This window comes from Bufo gargarizans, chromosome 3 (genome assembly GCF_014858855.1).
Source record: "Bufo gargarizans isolate SCDJY-AF-19 chromosome 3, ASM1485885v1, whole genome shotgun sequence".
NCBI lineage: Eukaryota > Metazoa > Chordata > Amphibia > Anura > Bufonidae > Bufo > Bufo gargarizans.
The window spans coordinates 92,967,032-92,986,697 of record NC_058082.1 but is presented as its reverse complement, the minus strand read 5'-3'; the positions used below and the strand labels follow the sequence as shown (position 1 = coordinate 92,986,697).

General features: G+C 43.9%; 1 protein-coding gene across 2 annotated transcripts in view; it reads left to right on the top strand.

Moving 5' to 3' along the window:
- The window catches only part of CUL5 (cullin 5), a 76,453-nt gene extending 57,000 nt beyond the window's left edge, over window positions 1-19,453 (top strand). For both annotated transcript variants that reach the window (XM_044285637.1, XM_044285636.1), the window contains 6 exons: window positions 513-636; window positions 1,469-1,644; window positions 4,357-4,518; window positions 4,656-4,774; window positions 17,214-17,337; window positions 18,161-19,453. In XM_044285637.1, the coding sequence (XP_044141572.1) occupies window positions 513-636; window positions 1,469-1,644; window positions 4,357-4,518; window positions 4,656-4,774; window positions 17,214-17,337; window positions 18,161-18,355 (900 nt within the window). In that variant the 3' untranslated portion in view covers window positions 18,356-19,453. The remainder of the gene's footprint in view (window positions 1-512; window positions 637-1,468; window positions 1,645-4,356; window positions 4,519-4,655; window positions 4,775-17,213; window positions 17,338-18,160) is intronic.
- The last annotated feature ends 213 nt before the right edge of the window (window positions 19,454-19,666 follow it).

Sequence of the window (19,666 nt, the reverse complement as noted above, 5' to 3'; positions counted from 1 at the left end):
ATTATGTCTAAAATAGCCATGACGGATCCATCTCTAAAACCATTGTGTCTCAGAGAAAACTGATCCGTCACTATTGACTTACATTGTGAGTCATGACGGATCCATCTTGCTCCGCATCCCAGGGCACACGCAAAAATGCTGCTTGCAGCGTTATACTGTCCGCGATGGGAACGCAGTAAAATGGAACAGAATGCATTCTGGTGACTCCGTTCCCTTGAGTTCAATTTTGTCCCCATTGGCAATAAATGGGGACAAAACTGAAGCGTTTTCCCCACTATTGAGATTCTATGATGGATGCCAATAGCAGAAAGGGAAAGCTCAGGTGTGAAAGTAGCCTAAACCATACCTGCGTGAGAAATAGACATTTGAACACACTGCTGCTTCTAAATGGAGGGATGGGGAAGCATTCTCTATGTCATCTCCATGGAAGATTAGATTATTCTATAGTAAATGTACTGTCACACGTGAAGATGGCATTGCTCCATGATTGCTCTTTCTGGTTTTCTCTGCAGGAAGTGGGTATGCCTGCCGATTATGTCAACAAGCTGGCCCGCATGTTCCAAGACATTAAAGTTTCTGAAGATTTAAATCAGGCTTTTAAGGAAATGCATAAAAACAATAAATTAGCACTTCCAGGTAGGAAATGTATGAGATAAGTCTGGCCTATGATTGCTGACATTGGTACCTATACCCATACTTAGAGCTAAGTTCTGTAGGTAAATATGGGGGCTGTGTGATGTATATAAATAGCAAATGAGCGATTATACAAAGGCTGAAGTAATACCTGTTAGAAGAGATGCCGGTGTCCTTATTCGGTACTGTATCCCATTGACCTTCTGATCCTTCTTCACATCCAATATAGACCATTTACAAGATTAGGCTACTTTCACACTCGCGTTTGGTGCGGATCCGTCATGGATCTGCACAAACACATCTGTTCAGATAATACACCCATCTGCATCCGTTCAGAACGGATCCTTTTGTATTATCTTTAACATAGCCAAAACGGATCCGTCTTGAACACCATTGAAAGTCAATGGGGGACGGATCCGTTTTCTATTGTGCCAAAACGGATCCGTCTTCATTGACTTACATTGTGTGTCAGGACATTTGGCTCAGTTTCATCAGACAGACAGCAAAACGCTGCAAGCAGTGTTGTAGTGTCCGCCTCCAAAGCGGAATAGAGCCAAACTGATGCATTCTGAGCGGATCCTTGTCCATTCAGAATGCATTATGGCAAAACTGATCCGTTTTGGACCGCTTGTGAGATCCCTGAACGGATCTCCTAAACGGAAAGCCAAAACGCCAGTGTGAAAGTAGCCTAAGACTGCACTGTCTGTAATTTAGGTGCAGCCTATTTGCTGCTTGTGTATTTCCAATGACCCGCTCATTACAATATTTGGCAGTATATTTCACCGACTGGACACAGTTTTGTTATCTTAATTAATGCAGTCCTTCGTTGTTGCAGCTGATTCTGTGAATATAAAAATTTTAAACGCTGGTGCTTGGTCAAGAAGCTCTGAAAAAGTATTTGTATCCTTACCCACTGAACTTGAAGACCTTATTCCTGAAGTGGAGGAATTCTACAAGAAAAACCACAGTGGTAGAAAACTACACTGGCACCATCTGATGTCTAATGGCATTGTAAGTATGTAGAGGTAGAAGACTGCACCTGTCGTCTGGTGTGGAACTCCCTGTGTAATTTACTTAGAGGGGTTGACCACTTAATTTTCACTTTTTACCTTTGAATCCAAGTGCCAATTAAATGGCACTTGCATCTTTTATTTAAAGGTTTTTTGTGGGATTTTTTTTTTACCGATGACCTATCCACTGGATAGGTCATCAGTATCTGATCGGTGGAAGTCCGATACCCAGGACCCCCTTCGATCAGCTATTTGCGAAGGCACCAATGCTTCTTTGAGCATCTGCGGCCTTCTCTCAGATTTTCCTCAGCCAGTGATGACACGTTCATCAGTCACGTGGCCTAGGAGCAGCTCAGCCCCATAGAAGTGAATTGGGGTGAGTGCAATACCAAGTACAGCCACTATACAATGTACGGCGCTGTCCTTGGTAAGCACAGAGAAGGCCACGGCACTCGGAGGAGCGCCGATGATGCTTTTCTCAAACAGCTGATCACCGGGGCGTCCAGGGTGTCCACCCCCCCCCAGGTTGACTCCCACTGATCGAATACTGATGGCTGATCCAGAGTATAGGTCATTAGTATTAAAATCTTGCACAACCCTTTTAAAAATCTAGGCCCATTTCTAGGTTGTTGTCGTTTTCCTCATTGTCTAAAAAGTGACTGCAGATGAAGGGACATGTGCCCGAGCACTTATCATGCCTCCTCCATTGAAACGCAGTGAACCTGCCATCTGCGCATGCGCTGGACCTCTGTTGATGACGTGTTTAGTCATATACCCGTCCATTTATAGGAGGGCTATCCAAATGGAATAGTAGGCTGGCTGAACAGGGAATCGGGGGTGGTTGTGAGTGTGAAATTGGTAATCTAGGAACAAACCTATATGTCATAATGCAGATCTGAGTAAATGCCATATAATGAACAATCGGATTGAAAGGTATAAAATTACCAGCCCCTTTAACCAGTTGCTGACTGCCCGTTGACTATATATGCCCAGGAGGTCGACATATATCTCTGAAAGGACTTTTTTAAATGTCTTTTCAAAAATCGAAGCTGCATGCTAATTGTGCAGCTGCTGGAGTGGGGAGCCGGCTGTCAGTGGTGGCCATGTTCCCCTTAGAGGAGGCAGGGACAGTTTTTCACTGTCCCCACCTTCCCCCATCGCTGTGTATAGAGGTGCGGCTTCCTGCTCCAGCCCCAGTCACCATGTAATTGCTGAGGGCGGGGACTCTGCATGACCTGCTAGGTCTTAGCAGACCGAGGTCAGCTCTGCAGAGAGGCTGTACAGCGCTTTACAACCTCTGTGGGGCCGCTGTGACAGCCCCAGCTCCAGGAGAAATCAGCAATCAAATAATTGGAATGTAAAATGCCCCCCAAAGGTCTTGTATGACCTTATGGGGACACAAAGTGGAGAGAAAAAAGACCAAAAAAGTAGAAAAAAAACATACCACAGTTGCTAGCTCCACCCAAGATAACATAACCCAAGCATCCTGTTAATGTAAGTTGACCTAATTGTGCTATTAACAAAAGAAATAAACGTCACCCTTTTTTTACATTATCCTTGTTATAAAATAAAAATAAAAATAAAGCCCTAGATATCACCGAAAAAGGTGCAAAAAGTATTCACATAACCAATAGGAGGAAAAAAGTTGTGGCTTTCAAAGACGCCTGTGCTAAAAAAAAATGGTGAATGGTAATGGAATTAGAGCTGCAGTATACAGTGGATGGAGTTGAGTATTTTTAGCATTCTGAGGCCTGAAGCAATTGGATGAGGTCACATCACTGAGTCCAGGGTGGCAGGAGAGTTTTAATGATGGGGCACAAGTCTTCTAATGTACCATTGTGTGTGTGTGTTTTATTTTATTTTATTTTATTTTTTTTTTAATATAGGTTCCTCCTTAGACAACCCTTTTAACATTCAAACCCCCATCATATCTGACAATTATTACAAAGTAATGAAAGGAAATCTGTCAGGTTGGACACGATGTCTGAGCTGCAGACAGCCTGATATAGAGCAGGAGGAGCTGAGCAGATTGATATATAGTTTGGAGGGAAAAGATTGACTATAAGTTGTAATTTATTCATTATATTCCTGCTCATTCTGGGCTGTGAAGTCCAGTAGGGCGGTCCTATCAGTGATTGACAGCTCTCTCGTATACACAGCTATTGAGGGAAGGCTGTCAATCACTGAAAGGACCGCCTCCTGGACGTCAAAGCCCAGAATAAGCAGGAATGTAAATGAATGAAATAGAAGTTTTACTGAATCTTGAATCTTTTCCCAGAGAACCATGGATCAGTCTTCTCTTCTCCTCCTGCTCTCTATCATGCTGCTGGTAGATTTAGGCCTCATGCACACGACCGTTCTGTTTTTTTGCAATCCGCAAATTGCGGATCTGCCAAACACGGAAGCCGCCTGTGTGCCTTCCGCAATTTGCGGAACGGAACCGGCGGCCTATTGTAGAAATGCCTAAAAATGGACAAGAATAGGACATGTTATAGGAGCAACGGATGTGGACAGCACACAGGAGTCCTGTCTGCATCTTTTGAGGCCCCATTGAAGTGAATGGGTCCGCACCCGAGCCGCAAAAACTGCGGCTCGGATGCGGACCAGAACAACGGTCGTGTGCATGAGGCCTTTACACTGCATTTTCAAGGTGATGGGTTCCCTTTTAAAGATTTGTTGGGATACCAATAAAAACTGTTTTTAAACTTTGCAGATAACATTTAAAAACGAGGTGGGTCAGTACGACCTGGAGGTGACCACATTTCAGCTTGCGGTTTTATTTGCCTGGAATCAAAGACCTAAAGAAAAAATAAGTTTTGAGAATCTTAAATTAGCCACAGAATTACCCGATGCAGAACTAAGGAGGACGCTGTGGGTACGTTCTTGTTTCTCTTTGTCTTTTATTCGCCCTCCTTTCTTTTTCTACTTTCTTTCTGTCTCCTGAAATCGCTTTATACTGTACATTGTGCGCTACCTGGCAACGTTCAAGTTTCTGTTTTCCTCTTTATTTAGTCTCTAGTAGCTTTTCCTAAATTGAAAAGGCAAGTTTTATCATATGAACCGCAAGTTAACTCCCCAAAAGACTTCACTGAAGGTACTCTGTTTTCTGTGAACCAGGACTTCAGCTTAATGTAAGTACTTTAATAAAAGGTTTGATCGTTAAATGTGATTCTGTGTTCTGCTGTTAGTATTTCAGGAGGAAAACACTGAGATTGTTAGTCCTACTCTTTGATGTCTGAGTGGGAGCTGGTATCTTCAAAATGATGTATTTTATGATTTTCAATTTCTTTTTAAGGGGTTGTCTCATCATAGACAATGGGGGCATATCGCTAGGATATGCTCCCATTGTCTTATAGGTGTGGGTCCTGCACCTATATAGAGAACGGAGACCCGAAAGCTGTCTCGGCTATTTCCGTCGAGCCCATAGAAGTGAATGGGAGTGATGGACGGTCATACGCGGTACGCTCCCAATCAATTCTATGGGGAGCCGGCTTGGTGGTGGCCGGACCGGAGTCCTCCAGCTACCACCTTGCGGGGCTCCGTTCCCGATATAGGTGCGGGTCCCAGCGGTGGTTACCTTTTTATTAACCTGATCATGACCACATGTACAGCTGTTGGTGCTAGGTTTAAACCGAAGTGACGTACATGTACTGCGCAGGACTAAAACTTCTTCACTCTAGCAGAAGCAGGTTTCAGGTCCCCAGCAGTCAGTGATAGTCGGGGACCTCAAGGAGAGCACAGAATTGGTTTATTACCACTTTGTTACCTCTCCTTTCTTCTGTACATTGCGTTCAATAAGCGCTATGCAGTGAAGGGCTGTTTTTCCCTGTAGCTGAGGATACTTTGTCCCCCTTGAGGGACATATTATGTGGCGAAAATATATTTAAAAATATATAATAAATCAAAAAAGTATCTGGTCGTTAAGGCCTTTTCAGGCCTGGTCATTAAAGGGTTTAAAAAACCTGTGTCTTTGTCCCTTTAGCAACACTCTATATGCAGAAACCGCTTTACAGTACATAGGGGCAAATGTGTAAACCGCTTTACAGTACATAGGGGCAGATGCAGGGGCGGACTGAGAAGCCTCAGGCCCCCCGGGCAAAATAAATCAAGGGCCCACTTACAGGCCCCACCCATGTTCTGCCGCAAGCCCCACCCACGTGCACAGGACCAGGCCCCTCCTATCCTATACAGGTAAGTATTACGATTTGTGCCTAGGGTGGCCACTTGCTTCACCCCAAAAAGGACATTCTAGGCCACACCCTCAACCAGATGAACCACGCCCCTCTCCCAGTAAGTGCCCGGCAAAAGAAAAAAAATACGTCACTATAGCGCTTTTGCTTTACATGGACTCTGCGGGATGGAAAAGCGCTGTATTATTAACCCAGTTCAGCAGTCCTGAGTCCCCCATTCACAGTAGTTATTAACCCCTTTCACTAGTCCCCTCTTCAGTGAAGAGGGGACTGCTGAAGGGGTTAATAAATACTGTGAACAGGGGACATTTGAAAAGGGTTAATAATTACTGTGAAGGGCCTTCAATAGTTATTACCCCTTTCAGCAGTCCCCTATTCACAGTATTTATTAACCACTTTAGCAGTCCCCCATTCACAGTATTTATTAACCCCTTCAGCAGTCCCCCCTTCACTGAAGAGGGGACTAGTGAAAGGGGTTAATTAATACTGTGAATGAGGGACTGCTGAAACGGGTTAATAACTACTGTGAAGGGCCTTCAGTAGTTATTGACCCCTTTCAACAGTCCTTCATTCACACTGGTATTTATCAGACTTTTTTTATAACTTATTTTTCTCCCCTTTTCACCCCGACCCTGCCACAGCCCACAGCAGCGCCGCCAGCCCAGCACAGTCTTTCAATTTCTTTCAGACCAGACACGGCTGAGACGTAAAGCTGCCTAGGCTACCACTTAACCCAAAACAACTACCTCAGCGAACTATGTGCCCACGCTCCTCAGAGTTCCCTTCCTTCTCCCGCGAATCCCGCAGCGCCAGCTTTACAGTACATAGGGGCAGATGTGTAAACCGCTTTACAGTACATGGGGGCAGATGTGTAAACCGCTTTACAGTACATAGGGGCAGATGTGTAAACCGCTTTACAGTACATAGGGGCAGATGTGTAAACCGCTTTACAGTACATAGGGGCAGATGTGTAAGCCGCTTTACAGTACATAGGGGCAGATGTGTAAGCCGCTTTACAGTACATAGGGGCAGATGTGTAAACCGCTTTACAGTACATAGGGGCAGATGTGTAAACCGCTTTACAGTACACATTTATATGAAAAAAAAAGATATTTTACACTATCTAGATTTTACTCACAGCAAAAAAATATATATATATAGGGGACACATTCCCTTTAAGGGATTATCCCTAAAACCAAGTTCACATACAGAACCGTAGACGACTCTTATCTGCTATTTTGCACAGTTTTTGCCAAAAATATATACATTTTCTCCTTTTCCTTCTCTGTCTCCCTTTCAGCACCACTGCTAAGCTGTGCTATTATGGGGGCTGGCAGTGTCATATGACCTATTATAATTTTTTTGGTCTCTAAATACTAAAACTGATTAAGGGCTCATTCACACGGCCGTTTTCCCACCGTGCCCATGCTGAGAACCGCAATTTGCTGTCCGCAATGCACAGGCACCAACCGTGTGCCAGACACATGCGGAGCGCAAAAAGATAGAACTTGCTCTATCTTTTTGCTGTGCGGAGGAACTTCGCAGGGGATTCCGTTCTGTTCCACACCGCATCTCCGGATTTGCGGACCCATTCAAGTGAATGGGTCCGCATCCATGATGCGGAATGCACACGGCCGGTGCCCTGTGTACTGCGGAGCCGCAATATGGCAACGGAGGTGAAACAGCTGTGTGAATGAGTCCTAAGGCAATCTATATTTCTTTCAGTACCCACTTTCATACAACCCACATAACCGTCAGTCAGTGTACTTTCCCCTCTGATACCTGTAAATATAGTCCCACAGTAAGTTCTTAGTCTCCTTCACCCTCTGGCAGCCATAAATATCTTATCCCTAGTATTAATTGGATAATAATTGTACCATGGATTCTGGAGCAGTAAAAATACATAGTATTGGGGGAGCGTGGCCAGCAGCCGTAATGGCTGGACAACTTTGAAGGAGCTCCGCAGCAAGCCCTACAGTACAGGATAAATCCTGACCTCACACAGCCACTGGACGCCTAAAAGATCCCTGGTTCAGCCCGGCTGCACATGAGAAGCCTGCACTCAACGATCGCAAGTCACAGGGAGCCCTGAGAGAGCCGCGCTGGGAGCCGGGACGGGAGAGGACCGCGTGCGCAACAAGAAAAGTGCGAACAGCAGCCAAGACAGCACACCCACTAGCATTACATCTGGTGAGGCACAGGGGAAAAAACTGGTAGTGAAGGGTGAGAGACCCTGTGGGAAGAGAACAGTCCAAACACACTCATTGGCCCCTGCAGTTTCTTGCCAGTCGGCCATTTTAGATGCTCCTCTGCAGTGAGAGGAGGAGGGAGCTCCGCTAGCATATGGTGCCTGTGTCTGCACCACTATCTAAACCTCCCTACCTCACACAACACAGCTATAAGGTCCTGGATTAAGCCACCGAAGTTACAATTGCACACTGTCCTAACATATATACAGGCTGTTGGGGCATATATGGATGACCAAGACACACATGGAACTGTATACTAGCACATTAGCAGCAGTATCACTATAAGAGACATCATATTGTGTGTCCCAGAGCCTTGGGTTCAACTCTACATACTGCATACCGATTGATATCCTGATATAACAGTGGGGCCGCAAAAAACACAAAGTGCCTGCAGAAAAATTGACAGAGTTTGCCAGGTACCCACAGGAAGGTACGCGGTCACCTTTGCCGCAGCGTAACATTCATACTAGAGCAAGCACTGCATCAGATGTAATAGCCTCTATAATACCCTCTGAGGAAATCAATGAAGTGCTCACTCTTAAACAAGTATCCACCCAAGTCCTAGAAGCCATCACCGCATGCAAGACCTTCCTCACAGGGAAATTAGATGAGGTCAAGATTGGTCTGGGACCACTGCGCCAAGACCTGCATAATCTGCGAGAGCGAGTTCAACACACTGAGGAATGTATATCACGCATAGAGGACACTACGGCCACTGTCCCTAGATCTATTTCAGATCTTAATGCCAAAGCGGAGACCTGGAGGCAGAAAGCCGATGACCTAGAAAACAGACTCCGTAGGAGCAACATCAGAATTATTGGCTTGCCTGAAAGAGCAGAGGGACGCTCACCGGACGAATTTTTATTAAAATGGATGAAAGCACTTTTCCCAGTTGCAAATTTCTCTCAGGCATATGCGGTGGAAAGGGCTCACAGGGTTCCAGAAAAACCTCCCCCACCTGGGGTCCCACCTCAGCCCATGCTGGCAAGATTTCTCAACTGCAAAGACAGGGACAAGATATTTGCCCTAGCTAGAAGATGGCAAGAAATCAAATTAGACAATACTAGAGTCTCCATATTTCCAGATTTCTCCATGAAACTACAGAAACAACGCACCACTTTTATGGAAGTCAATAGACGACTGAAAGAGGCTAACATCCCTTATTCCATGGGCTACCCTGCAGGACTTTTGTCTCCGCTCCAAAATCATTTTCTGAGCATAAACCTAACGGACCCCATTATAGTCTATGGGGTCCGTAGGCTCCGCTCGCCTCAGTTATGTGCCCAATCCGTCATTTCCGTTCTCCTGCTCCTATAACGGAGCAGGAGAACGGCCTTAGAGTGGTGGACGGCGACAGAGCGGTCTTCTTTACCTCACCTGGAGAAGTCTCTAAATGGCTGGCCCTGCGACGCAGATCTCCAAGACGCTAAGAGCATTGACAACTTCCAGGGACTGCTCATCTGACAGCGTTATCAGTCTGGTTTGGCTTAGTTGAAATACAAACCGGATTCCAAAAAAGTTGGGACACTAAACAAATTGTGAATAAAAACTGAATGCAATGATGTGGAGATGGCAAATGTCAATATTTTATTTGTAATAGAACGTAGATGACAGATCAAACGTTTAATCCGAGTAAATGTATCATTTTAAAGGAAAAATACGTTGATTCAAATTTTCACGGTGTCAACAAATACCCCAAAAGTTGGGACAAGTAGCAATAAGAGGCTGGAAAAAGTAAATTTGAGCATAACTAAGAGCTGGAAGACCAATTAACACTAATTAGATCAATTGGCAACATGATTGGGTATAAAAAGAGCTTCTCAGAGTGGCAGTGTCTCTCAGAAGCCAAGATGGGTAGAGGATCACCAATTCCCACAATGTTGCGCAGAAAGATAGTGGAGCAATATCAGAAAGGTGTTACCCCGAAAATTGCAGACTTTGCATCTATCATCATCAACTGTGCATAACATCATCCGAAGATTCAGAGAATCTGGAACAATCTCTGTGCGTAAGGGTCAAGGCCGTAAAACCATACTGGATGCCCGTGATCTCCGGGCCCTTAAACGACACTGCACCACAAACAGGAATGCTACTGTAAAGGAAATCACAGAATGGGCTCAGGAATACTTCCAGAAACCATTGTCAGTGAACACAATCCACCGTGCCATCCGCCGTTGCCAGCTGAAACTCTACAGTGCAAAGAAGAAGCCATTTCTAAGCAAGATCCACAAGCTCAGGCGTTTTCACTGGGCCAGGGATCATTTAAAATGGAGTGTGGCAAAATGGAAGACTGTTCTGTGGTCAGACGAGTCACGATTCAAAGTTCTTTTTGGAAATCTGGGACGCCATGTCATCCGGACCAAAGAGGACAAGGACAACCCAAGTGGTTATCAACGCTCAGTTCAGATACCTGCATCTCTGATGGTATGGGGTTGCATGAGTGCGTGTGGCATGGGCAGCTTGCATGTCTGGAAAGGCACCATCAATGCAGAAAAATATATTCAGGTTCCAGAACAACATATGCTCCCATCCAGACGTCATCTCTTTCAGGGAAGACCCTGCATTTTTCAACAAGATAATGACAGACCACATTCTGCATCAATCACAACATCATGGCTGCGTAGGAGAAGGATCCGGGTACTGAAATGGCCAGTCTGCAGTCCAGATCTTTCACCTATAGACAACATTTGGCGCATCATAAAGAGGAAGGTGCAACAAAGAAGGCCCAAGACGATTGAACAGTTAGAGGCCTGTATTAGACAAGAATGGGAGAGCATTCCTATTTCTAAACTTGAGAAACTGGTCTCCTCGACATCTGTTGAGTGTTGTAAGAAGAAGGGGAGATGCCACACAGTGGTGAAAATGGCCTTGTCCCAACTTTTTGGGGATTTGTTGACACCATGAAATTCTGATTCAACATATTTTTCCCTTAAAATGGTACATTTTCTCAGTTTAAACTTTTGTTCCGTGATTATGTTCTATTCTGAATAAAATATTAGAAGTTGGCACCTCCACATCATTGCATTCAGTTTTTATTCACGATTTGTACAGTGTGCCCAACTTTTTTGGAATCCGGTTTGTATGTTAGAAACATTCAATAGCAGCTTCTTGATAATACATAGATTCAATTCAGATGTTGGTATAGGGCTTTAATAATGGTATGTATGTACTAAAATGTCTACATCACAACTGTAGTTGCGGCCTGCATGCTTCTGCCAACCATCACCAAAGATAGAGGCATCCTGGTTCAACTGGCCTTCAGACTGGATTAAGACACTGGTTCAGACTTACTTTCACATTTGCCAAAACGCAAAGTTAAGAAACTTCTGTAAATTTTCAAGTTTGAAAATACCTGTATTAACTGTTACAGTTTTTTCTGTTGTGTTACTGTACACTTCTACAACCACTGCATTAGGCTTCACTCCTGATTCTACATTTCCGCCCTGGATTCCATGGCTGAACAAAAAAATGTATCATGGAATGGAAGGGGATTGGGTACTCCACAAAAAAGATCCATTGTACTAGCTTTGATTAGGAATCATAGTCCGCAAATTTTGTGCCTCCAAGAAACGCATCTTATAGCCAACACTTCTAAGGTCCTAAAAAAGCCCTGGTTCAATGGGCTGCACATTCCCATCACACCTCTTCTTCTAGAGGAGTGTCCCTATTGGTACACAAACAACTACGCTGGGAGGTAAAAAACCTGGTCATTGATTCAGAAGGCAGATACATCTTTGTACTCTCTTATTGACAACGTACAATACACATTATTAGGCATTTATAATCCTCCCCCTAGCTCTATGCAGGTCTTACACCTGACAGCCACCTTCGCAGCTACGTATCCATATGCTAGGGTACTTTGCATGGGAGACTTAAATATGATGCTAGATCCTTTTTGGGACCAATTTTCAGATGCAGCTGACCAGAGGAGTGTTGGGGACCCCTCACGACTTAGTAAATTTCTGGCGGAATTTAGATGGGCTGACCTCCTGGAGAATCAATCATCCCAGAGACAGGGAGTACTCCTGCCATAGTAGTAGCCACAATTCTCTAGCCCGGATTGACTACTTATTGGGCAGTGGGTTAGTGACGTTAAACCTGCGATCCATAGCATATTTTCCTAGGGGAATATCTGATCACTCACCGTTACTAGGCACTTTGGTTTGTAGCGCCCCCCTCAGTAATGTATAGAATGAATATACACCCGTTCTGGCTGAATCTTCTGGGCTCGGTGAATAGGACTCCCTATCAATTAACTGAGTTTCTGAAAATACATAGGGAGGAATCTAACCTGACTCTAGCGTGGGACACCTTGAAGGCGTTCCTCTGCGGGTCCCTACATTCCAGCATCTCCTATATTAAAAAAAGATACCAAACGCTCGGAGCTGGAGCTTGAATTGCAGTGTACCTTTCTGGAGCAGCAATATGTCCGACACCCGACTGAATCCAACAGGATTGCTTGGCTCCAGGCGGGTAGACATTACCTAGCTATCCTCAAAGATAAAGTGGATAGGAAACTGTTATTTATGAAACAGACAGTGTTTGAGTTAGGAAACCAGTTAGCCAAACTACTGGCTCAACAAATTTTTCAGCAATTTTAGCAATTAGAAACTCTGCAGGGCAGGAACTTCGCACACAGGAATCCATCATTAGCACTTTTGCACATTTCTATCAAGATCTACACTGCCTGGATTTAACTAAGCAAATAGTTATGAGCCTCCTATTGGATAATTACTGCCTGGGGCGAAAGACACATCTCGTGGTCGTGGAAAAGATGTTAGTCTTTTTCAGAAGAGTCAAATCGTTGGCATGCATCAAGCAGAGAAAACCTCTAAGGAGATTGCAGAAACGACTAAAATTGGGTTAGGAACTGTCCAACGCATTATTAAAAACTGGAAGGATAGTGGGGACCCATCGTATTCGAGGAAAAAATGTGGCGGGAAAAAATCCCTAATGATCGTGATCGGCAATCACTTAAACGTTTGGTGAAATCAAATTGAAGAGAAACAGTAGAACTCAGGGCTATGTTTAATAGTGAAAAGTAAGAGCATTTCCACATGCACAATGCGAAGGAAATTTAAGGGATTGGGACTGAACAGCTGTGTAGCCGTAAGAAAACCGCTAATCAGTCAGGCAAACCAGAAAAAAGGCTTTAATTTTCTAGGGAGCATAATGATTGGACTCTGGAGCAATGGAAGAAGGTCATGTGGTCTGAGGAGTCCAGATTTACCCTGTTCCAGAGTGATGGGCGCTTCAGGGTAAGAAGAGAGGCAGATGAAGTGATGCACCCATCATGCCTAGTGCCTACTGTACAAGCCTGTGGGGGCAGTGCTATGATCTGGGGTTGCTGCAGTTGGTCAGGTCCAGGTTCAGCAACAGTATGTGCTCCAAGAATGAGGTCAGCTGACTACCTGAACATACTGAATGACCAGGTTATTCCATCAATGGATTTTTCTTCCCTGATGGCACGGGCATATTCCAAGACGACAATACCAGGATTCATCAGGCTCAAATTGTGAAAGAGTGGTTCAGGGAGCATGAGATCATTTTCACACATGGATTGGCCACCACAGAGTCCAGATCTTAACCCCATTGAGAATCTTTGGGATGTGCTGGAGAAGGCTTTGCGCACCAGTCAGACTCTACCATCATCAATGCAAGATCTTGGTGAAAAATGAATGCAACACTGGATGGAAATAAATCTTGTCACATTGCAGAAGCTTATCGAAACAATGCCACAGCGAATGCGTGCCGTAATCAAAGCTAAAGGCGTGTGACCTTCTTCTTTTCTTTTTTTTTTGCACAGGCAGTGTATATAGATCCAGCATAACAGTTTCTCAAACTGAGAGAGCCACATATCTAGATGCTATAACTTTCACTAAACTTACCACACTACAAAGTGCCCAGTTAGATCAACCAAGCCAATCTCCCTGGAGGAAATAACACAGGCCATATTAGACCTTAATAATGGGAAGTATACTGGCCATGATGGGCTCCCCTAAGAAGTATATGCCAAATATGCAGAGATGCCTTGGAGAAGGGGGATCTGCCAGACTCATTTATGGAAGCTACTATAATACTTTTATTCAAACCCGATAAAGAACCCCTACATTGTAGCTACTATAGGCCTGTTGCCCTGTTAAATGTGGACTACAAAATCCTAACCAGAATCTTGGCCACTCGTCTTAATTAGGTAAACCTATCTCTGATCCACCAGGACCAGACAGGTTTTATGCCCGGGAAGTCCACTACAGAGAATATTAGACGGTTTCAAGTGGTTTCACAAGTGGGCTATTCCCTGAATGCAGATTAGGCCTTAGCCTCACTAGATGCCGCCAAGGCATTCGATTCCATCGAATGAGCCTATCTAAATGGCTGCTTGCGGGTGTTTGGGTTCGGTCTACAGTTCCTCAGATGGATCAACATGTTATATAGTAGACCGGTAAGAAGACTACTGATAAATGGGGAATTATCTGACATCTTCACCCTTCATAGAGGCACAAGACAGGGCTGCCCATTGTCGCCATTAGCTTTGGCAGTTGAGACACTGGCAATCAGGGTGAGGAGCAGTAACAACATAGCAGGGGTGATCTTGGGAGAGAGAGAGAGGCCCGTATAGGATTATATGCTGACGATATGGTTCTATATATGTCCTCGTCTGACACATCTTATTCGCAACGCGATGGCTTTGATGGATGAGTTTGGGGAGTTCTCATGCCTAAGAATAAACTGGGAGAATTCAGTATACATGCCTCTGGGTAGGGCAGATTGGACGGGTCCTTCCCATTTAGAACTGCTAAAAGTGGTAGACACATTTAAGTACCTGGGAGTAAATATTACTAAAATACATACTCGGGCCATGTCACTTAATATCTCACCCCTAACAATTTATATAGGGAACAAGTTTCAAAGCTGGAAGAATTATTTTGGTGGCAGGACGTATCAACTTAATTAAAATGATTATACTTCCCAAGGCCCTTTTATGCTTTTCAACATTCAGAGGTACATATACCTAAATCGGTGTTTAAAGAAATCGACTCCTAGTCAAGGGCTTTTATTCGGGATAGATCCCGAGCCAAACATAGCTTAGACACTTTAAAACAGAGGGCGGTATGGCCCTGCCGGACTATTATTTATATTACCTGGCAGGCCAGCTAAAATCCTGGTATATAGCAGAGGAACTACCCACTTCAGAATACTTAGTGTTACCTGGGATGCTACACTCTTTGGTCAGTTATGGAGTTACCCCCAAAGTTCCAGACACAATTACTACCGCTGCTCAAAGGGTATGGAAAGAGGCGAAGACACTGTCACATTTTAAAGACATTATCTCGGACATCCCTTTATGGGCCAACCAATAGCTACCGCAGGTGCAGGGGGTTATGGGGGCAGAGAGGTGGCAAGCGGAAGGGGTCAGAACCCTTGGACATATGTATGATCGGGGGGTTCTGATGTCGTTCGAGGCAATCTCACAGAAATACAACATTCCCTGAACTCATTTCTTCTCATACTTACAGCTCAGATCGGCTATACAGAGTACATTCCCAAATATTAACTCTACAATCTCTAAGTACCCCCTCATAGGAGTAGTCAAAAAATCCAGGGACCCAGAGGACTAATATCGGTAATTACTCACATTTTGTTCAAGCAAAGGTCAGTGCCAATCCCCTCCCAGTATTAGACAAATGGAAAAGATTGATACCCACACTTACAGAAGAATCGGATACGATTTTATTGGAATCACACTTACAAGTATCACCAGCAATTAATAATAAAATAATTCAACTGTATATCATACATCAGACATATCTTACCCCAACTAGACTATATAAAATGGGAAGGGCATCATCTATAACCTGTCCACGGTGCTGGGAACTGCAGGTGGACTTTTGGCACATGATGTGGAGATGCAGCCCAATAGCCACATTCTGGAAGGAGGTGACCTTTCTTATCTGATCTATTACCGGTTCAGGTGGCTTGCATTCCTGAGATTTGCCTGTTGGGAATATTAAGCGAGGATAGTTGGGATCATTACATGTCAACATTCTTAAGGAAAGTGCTGTTTATGGCACGTGAGTGTATCGCTCTGAGATGGTACAGCGCCATTACACCAAATCTATCCGTGTGGAAAACGCAGATAAACCAGATACTGTGTACGGTGTTAGTATATAAACATCGTAATAAACCTCAAAAATTTGAAAAGGTCTGGGGTGTTTGGTGTAATTCACCTCATACTCTATACTCCGTTTCAAGACTACGGCAAGCCTCATCAACGGCCCGTGGAACCATGGATCCATCTATGTAGTGGGGTCACCTAATGTATTGTATAACACCACCTCAGCTAGCATAAAGGGAGATTTTCAGCAGTGCAGTGGGCAATTAACTGATTGAAGGAATTAATAGCGAGGAGAATTGTTTATTATTGATATCTTGAAATGTACCAGAAGTGTATGTATTTGTTGTTGATTTATATATGTCAATAAAAAAGTAAAAAAAAAAAAAATACATAGTATTGCTTGCTGAAAAACTAGTCCTTGGAAGCAGTCCTCTCTACTCTGCTGTATATTGCTGTGCTATTGCACAGCCTCTGGCTCTGAGCATGTGTGTCCACCAGCACTCAGCTAACCGGGACTGCACATTGCTATAAACTTTGAATACTAGGTGGTTCTATACCATGTAAGTAAATATAATATCTCTAATTAATCATTTTCTATGTCTGTGAATGGTAACCATTAATAATTTTTCATGAACTGTACAATAAATACAATAGACCTAAAACCACTGTCCCATGGAGTGAATGGAGCAGTGGACCATCGTTGGCAGTGATGCTCCTTTTGGAGAGAGGCTCCAGGATCAACCTCTATGCTGATGACATTGGCGGGGAGGGGGCTCCGTTGGTTATTTGCCCATCACACACCTACATTGCAGTTGCCAGTGCTGTTTCATACTGACAGCCTACGTTTTAACAAGGTTCCCCCCCACCCCCACCCAAGCTGTCCGGGAATAAGGCCCATCAGATATGCCTTAGATACAAGGTGGACAAGAATAGATGGTTCAGGATCTTTATTTTAGGATTCCTTTTTTTCTAAACTAAACATTTGGTTTTCCATTTTGGCTTTGTTTTCTCGTAGAAAAAATGGAAAAGTTCAGAAACGAGGAAAGATTAATTTGATTGGCCGCTTACAGCTGACCACCGAAAGGATGAGGGAGGAAGAAAATGAAGGCATTGTGCAACTGCGAATACTGAGGACACAGGTACGTGCTGGTACATCGTCATTACTGCTCTGCCTGTTGCTAAGAGGTTTTTTTTCTCATTGATGGTTAGTCTAGGGATCAGCAACCATCAGCACTCAGCTATTGGGAAACTACAACTCCCAGCATGCTTGTTTTTTCTTCTAACTTCCATAGAAGTAAATGAAGCATTCTGGGAGTTGTAGTTTCTGAACAACTTGAGTGTCGGAGTTTGCTGATCCCTGGTCTAACCAATAAAGCCTCATCACTGCCAATAACATTTTGCAGATGTTGGCAGTCCTCGAAGGGTAGACACTATCTCTCCTATTCTTAAAGGGGCTTTCCAAGATTTTTTTAACTGATGACCTATTCTCTGGATAGGTCATCAGTATCTGAATAGTAGAGGTCGGACCCCCAGGAACCCCACTTATCAGCTGTTTGAGGAGGCATCGATGCTCGCAGTAGCACCACAGCCTTCTCCCAGCTTAGCCTAGGGCAGTGATGGCTAACCTCCGGCACTCCAGCTGTGGTGAAACTACGACTCCCAGCATGCTCCTTTCATTTCTATGTAGTTCTGAGAACAGCCAAGCAAGTGTGCATCTTTTGGAGTTGTAGTTTTACCACAGCTGGAGTGCCGGAAGTTAGCCATCACAGGCCTAGGCCATGTGTCACATTCACATGGCCTAGGCAATACGTCATTGGCCTGTGTTGCTGTTCCCAGAGTTTGAGGACCCCCACCAATCGGATAGCGAGGGCATCCCTCTGCGACTAGCCATCACTAAGTATGAGGAGGGTAGTACTGTGAGTTTAGTTTCATGTGATTCCTAAACCGCACTTATTTTTCCAGGAGGCGATTATTCAAATCATGAAGATGAGGAAGAAAATTACAAACGCCCAGCTCCAGACAGAACTTGTAGAAATTTTAAAAAATATGTTTTTGCCACAGAAAAAAATGATAAAAGAACAAATTGAGTGGCTTATAGAACACAAATACATCCGAAGAGACGAGTCTGATATCAACACCTTCCTATACATGGCATAATCTGTGAAGCCTGCGTATCATATCTGGATGACGTGAGTGCTGGAGCAGGCCAACTCGAATATTTATGCTGAAAGCAGACTCGGCTGCAGACTATATCGCATAAATATTACAGTCCCCCTGCCTTACCTTACTAAAGGACAAGAATATTTTGCCAATGTCACTCTGCCAGCATGACAGCATCTTTCACATCGCTTTTACCGGCATGCTGTTTTAATGGAAAATCGTTTTGGAAGAACTTGTGAGCTTGTAAAGTAGAGATTTTTGTTGTTTTTTTTTCAAACATAAAACTTTAGTGTTTATTTTTATTCCCCCCTCATTTTTCTCCCCACCCGGGGATTGGATTATCGCATTTCATGCACTGATTAATTGCTGTTACTGTTAGACTTTAAGAAAGGAAGAAAAAAAATCCTCACCCCAAAAATAGCACTTTCACCCGAAAAATGAATTTAATGCATTAATTTAATTGCTGTCATCCCCTCCTACACAACGTTTTTGGTGACTTTTTTTAGGCATATTAATAATTTTGAAGAAGTTAATATAAATTAGAGGAACTGGTAACCAGGGTCTGTCCGCTCCCCTGACATGTCTGTGTTAATTATTAATTAATTATTGTATTCCCCATGAAACAACAAATCTAGAGTGTCTTTCCTTGGAAGCCTGCACTCTGCTGTTCCTCTGTTATTCCTCCTGGAAGTATATCTATTAATTGATAACTCTGATACCGTTCCCTACTTCGTCTGACACTGTCCAATCAATGCTGACAGTGTCAGATTGCGTACGGATATGCCACATGGACGAGAGGAACGGGAACACCCCGTTGCCATTTTAGCCATATGTTTCCAGGAGGGATAACAGAAGATCTGCACAACGCAGAGTTAGATAAGAAAAGATGCTTCAGAATTATTTCATGGTGATTGCAAGTAAAAAACAAACTTGTCAGGAGAACTGATGGATCCACTTTAAGGCTACATGGACACGAACGTATTTTGTTTCCGTGTCCGTTCCGTTTTTGTTTTTTGTTTTTTTGGATAGGATGCGGGCCGATTTAATTTTAATGGGTCCGCAAAAAATGTGGACGTCACAGTGTGCTATCCGCATCAGTATGTCAGAACGTAGCCCCACAAAAAAAAAAACATGTCCTATTCTTGTCCGTTTTAGGCATTATTACAATGGGTCCGCCCCCAAAAAAACGGATAGCAAATGGATATCATTATTTTTTTTGCGGATCCACAATTCGCAGACAGCAAAACACATACGGTCGTGTGCATGTAGCCTAAGGGTGCTTTCACACATGGCCGATTTTGTTGCAGA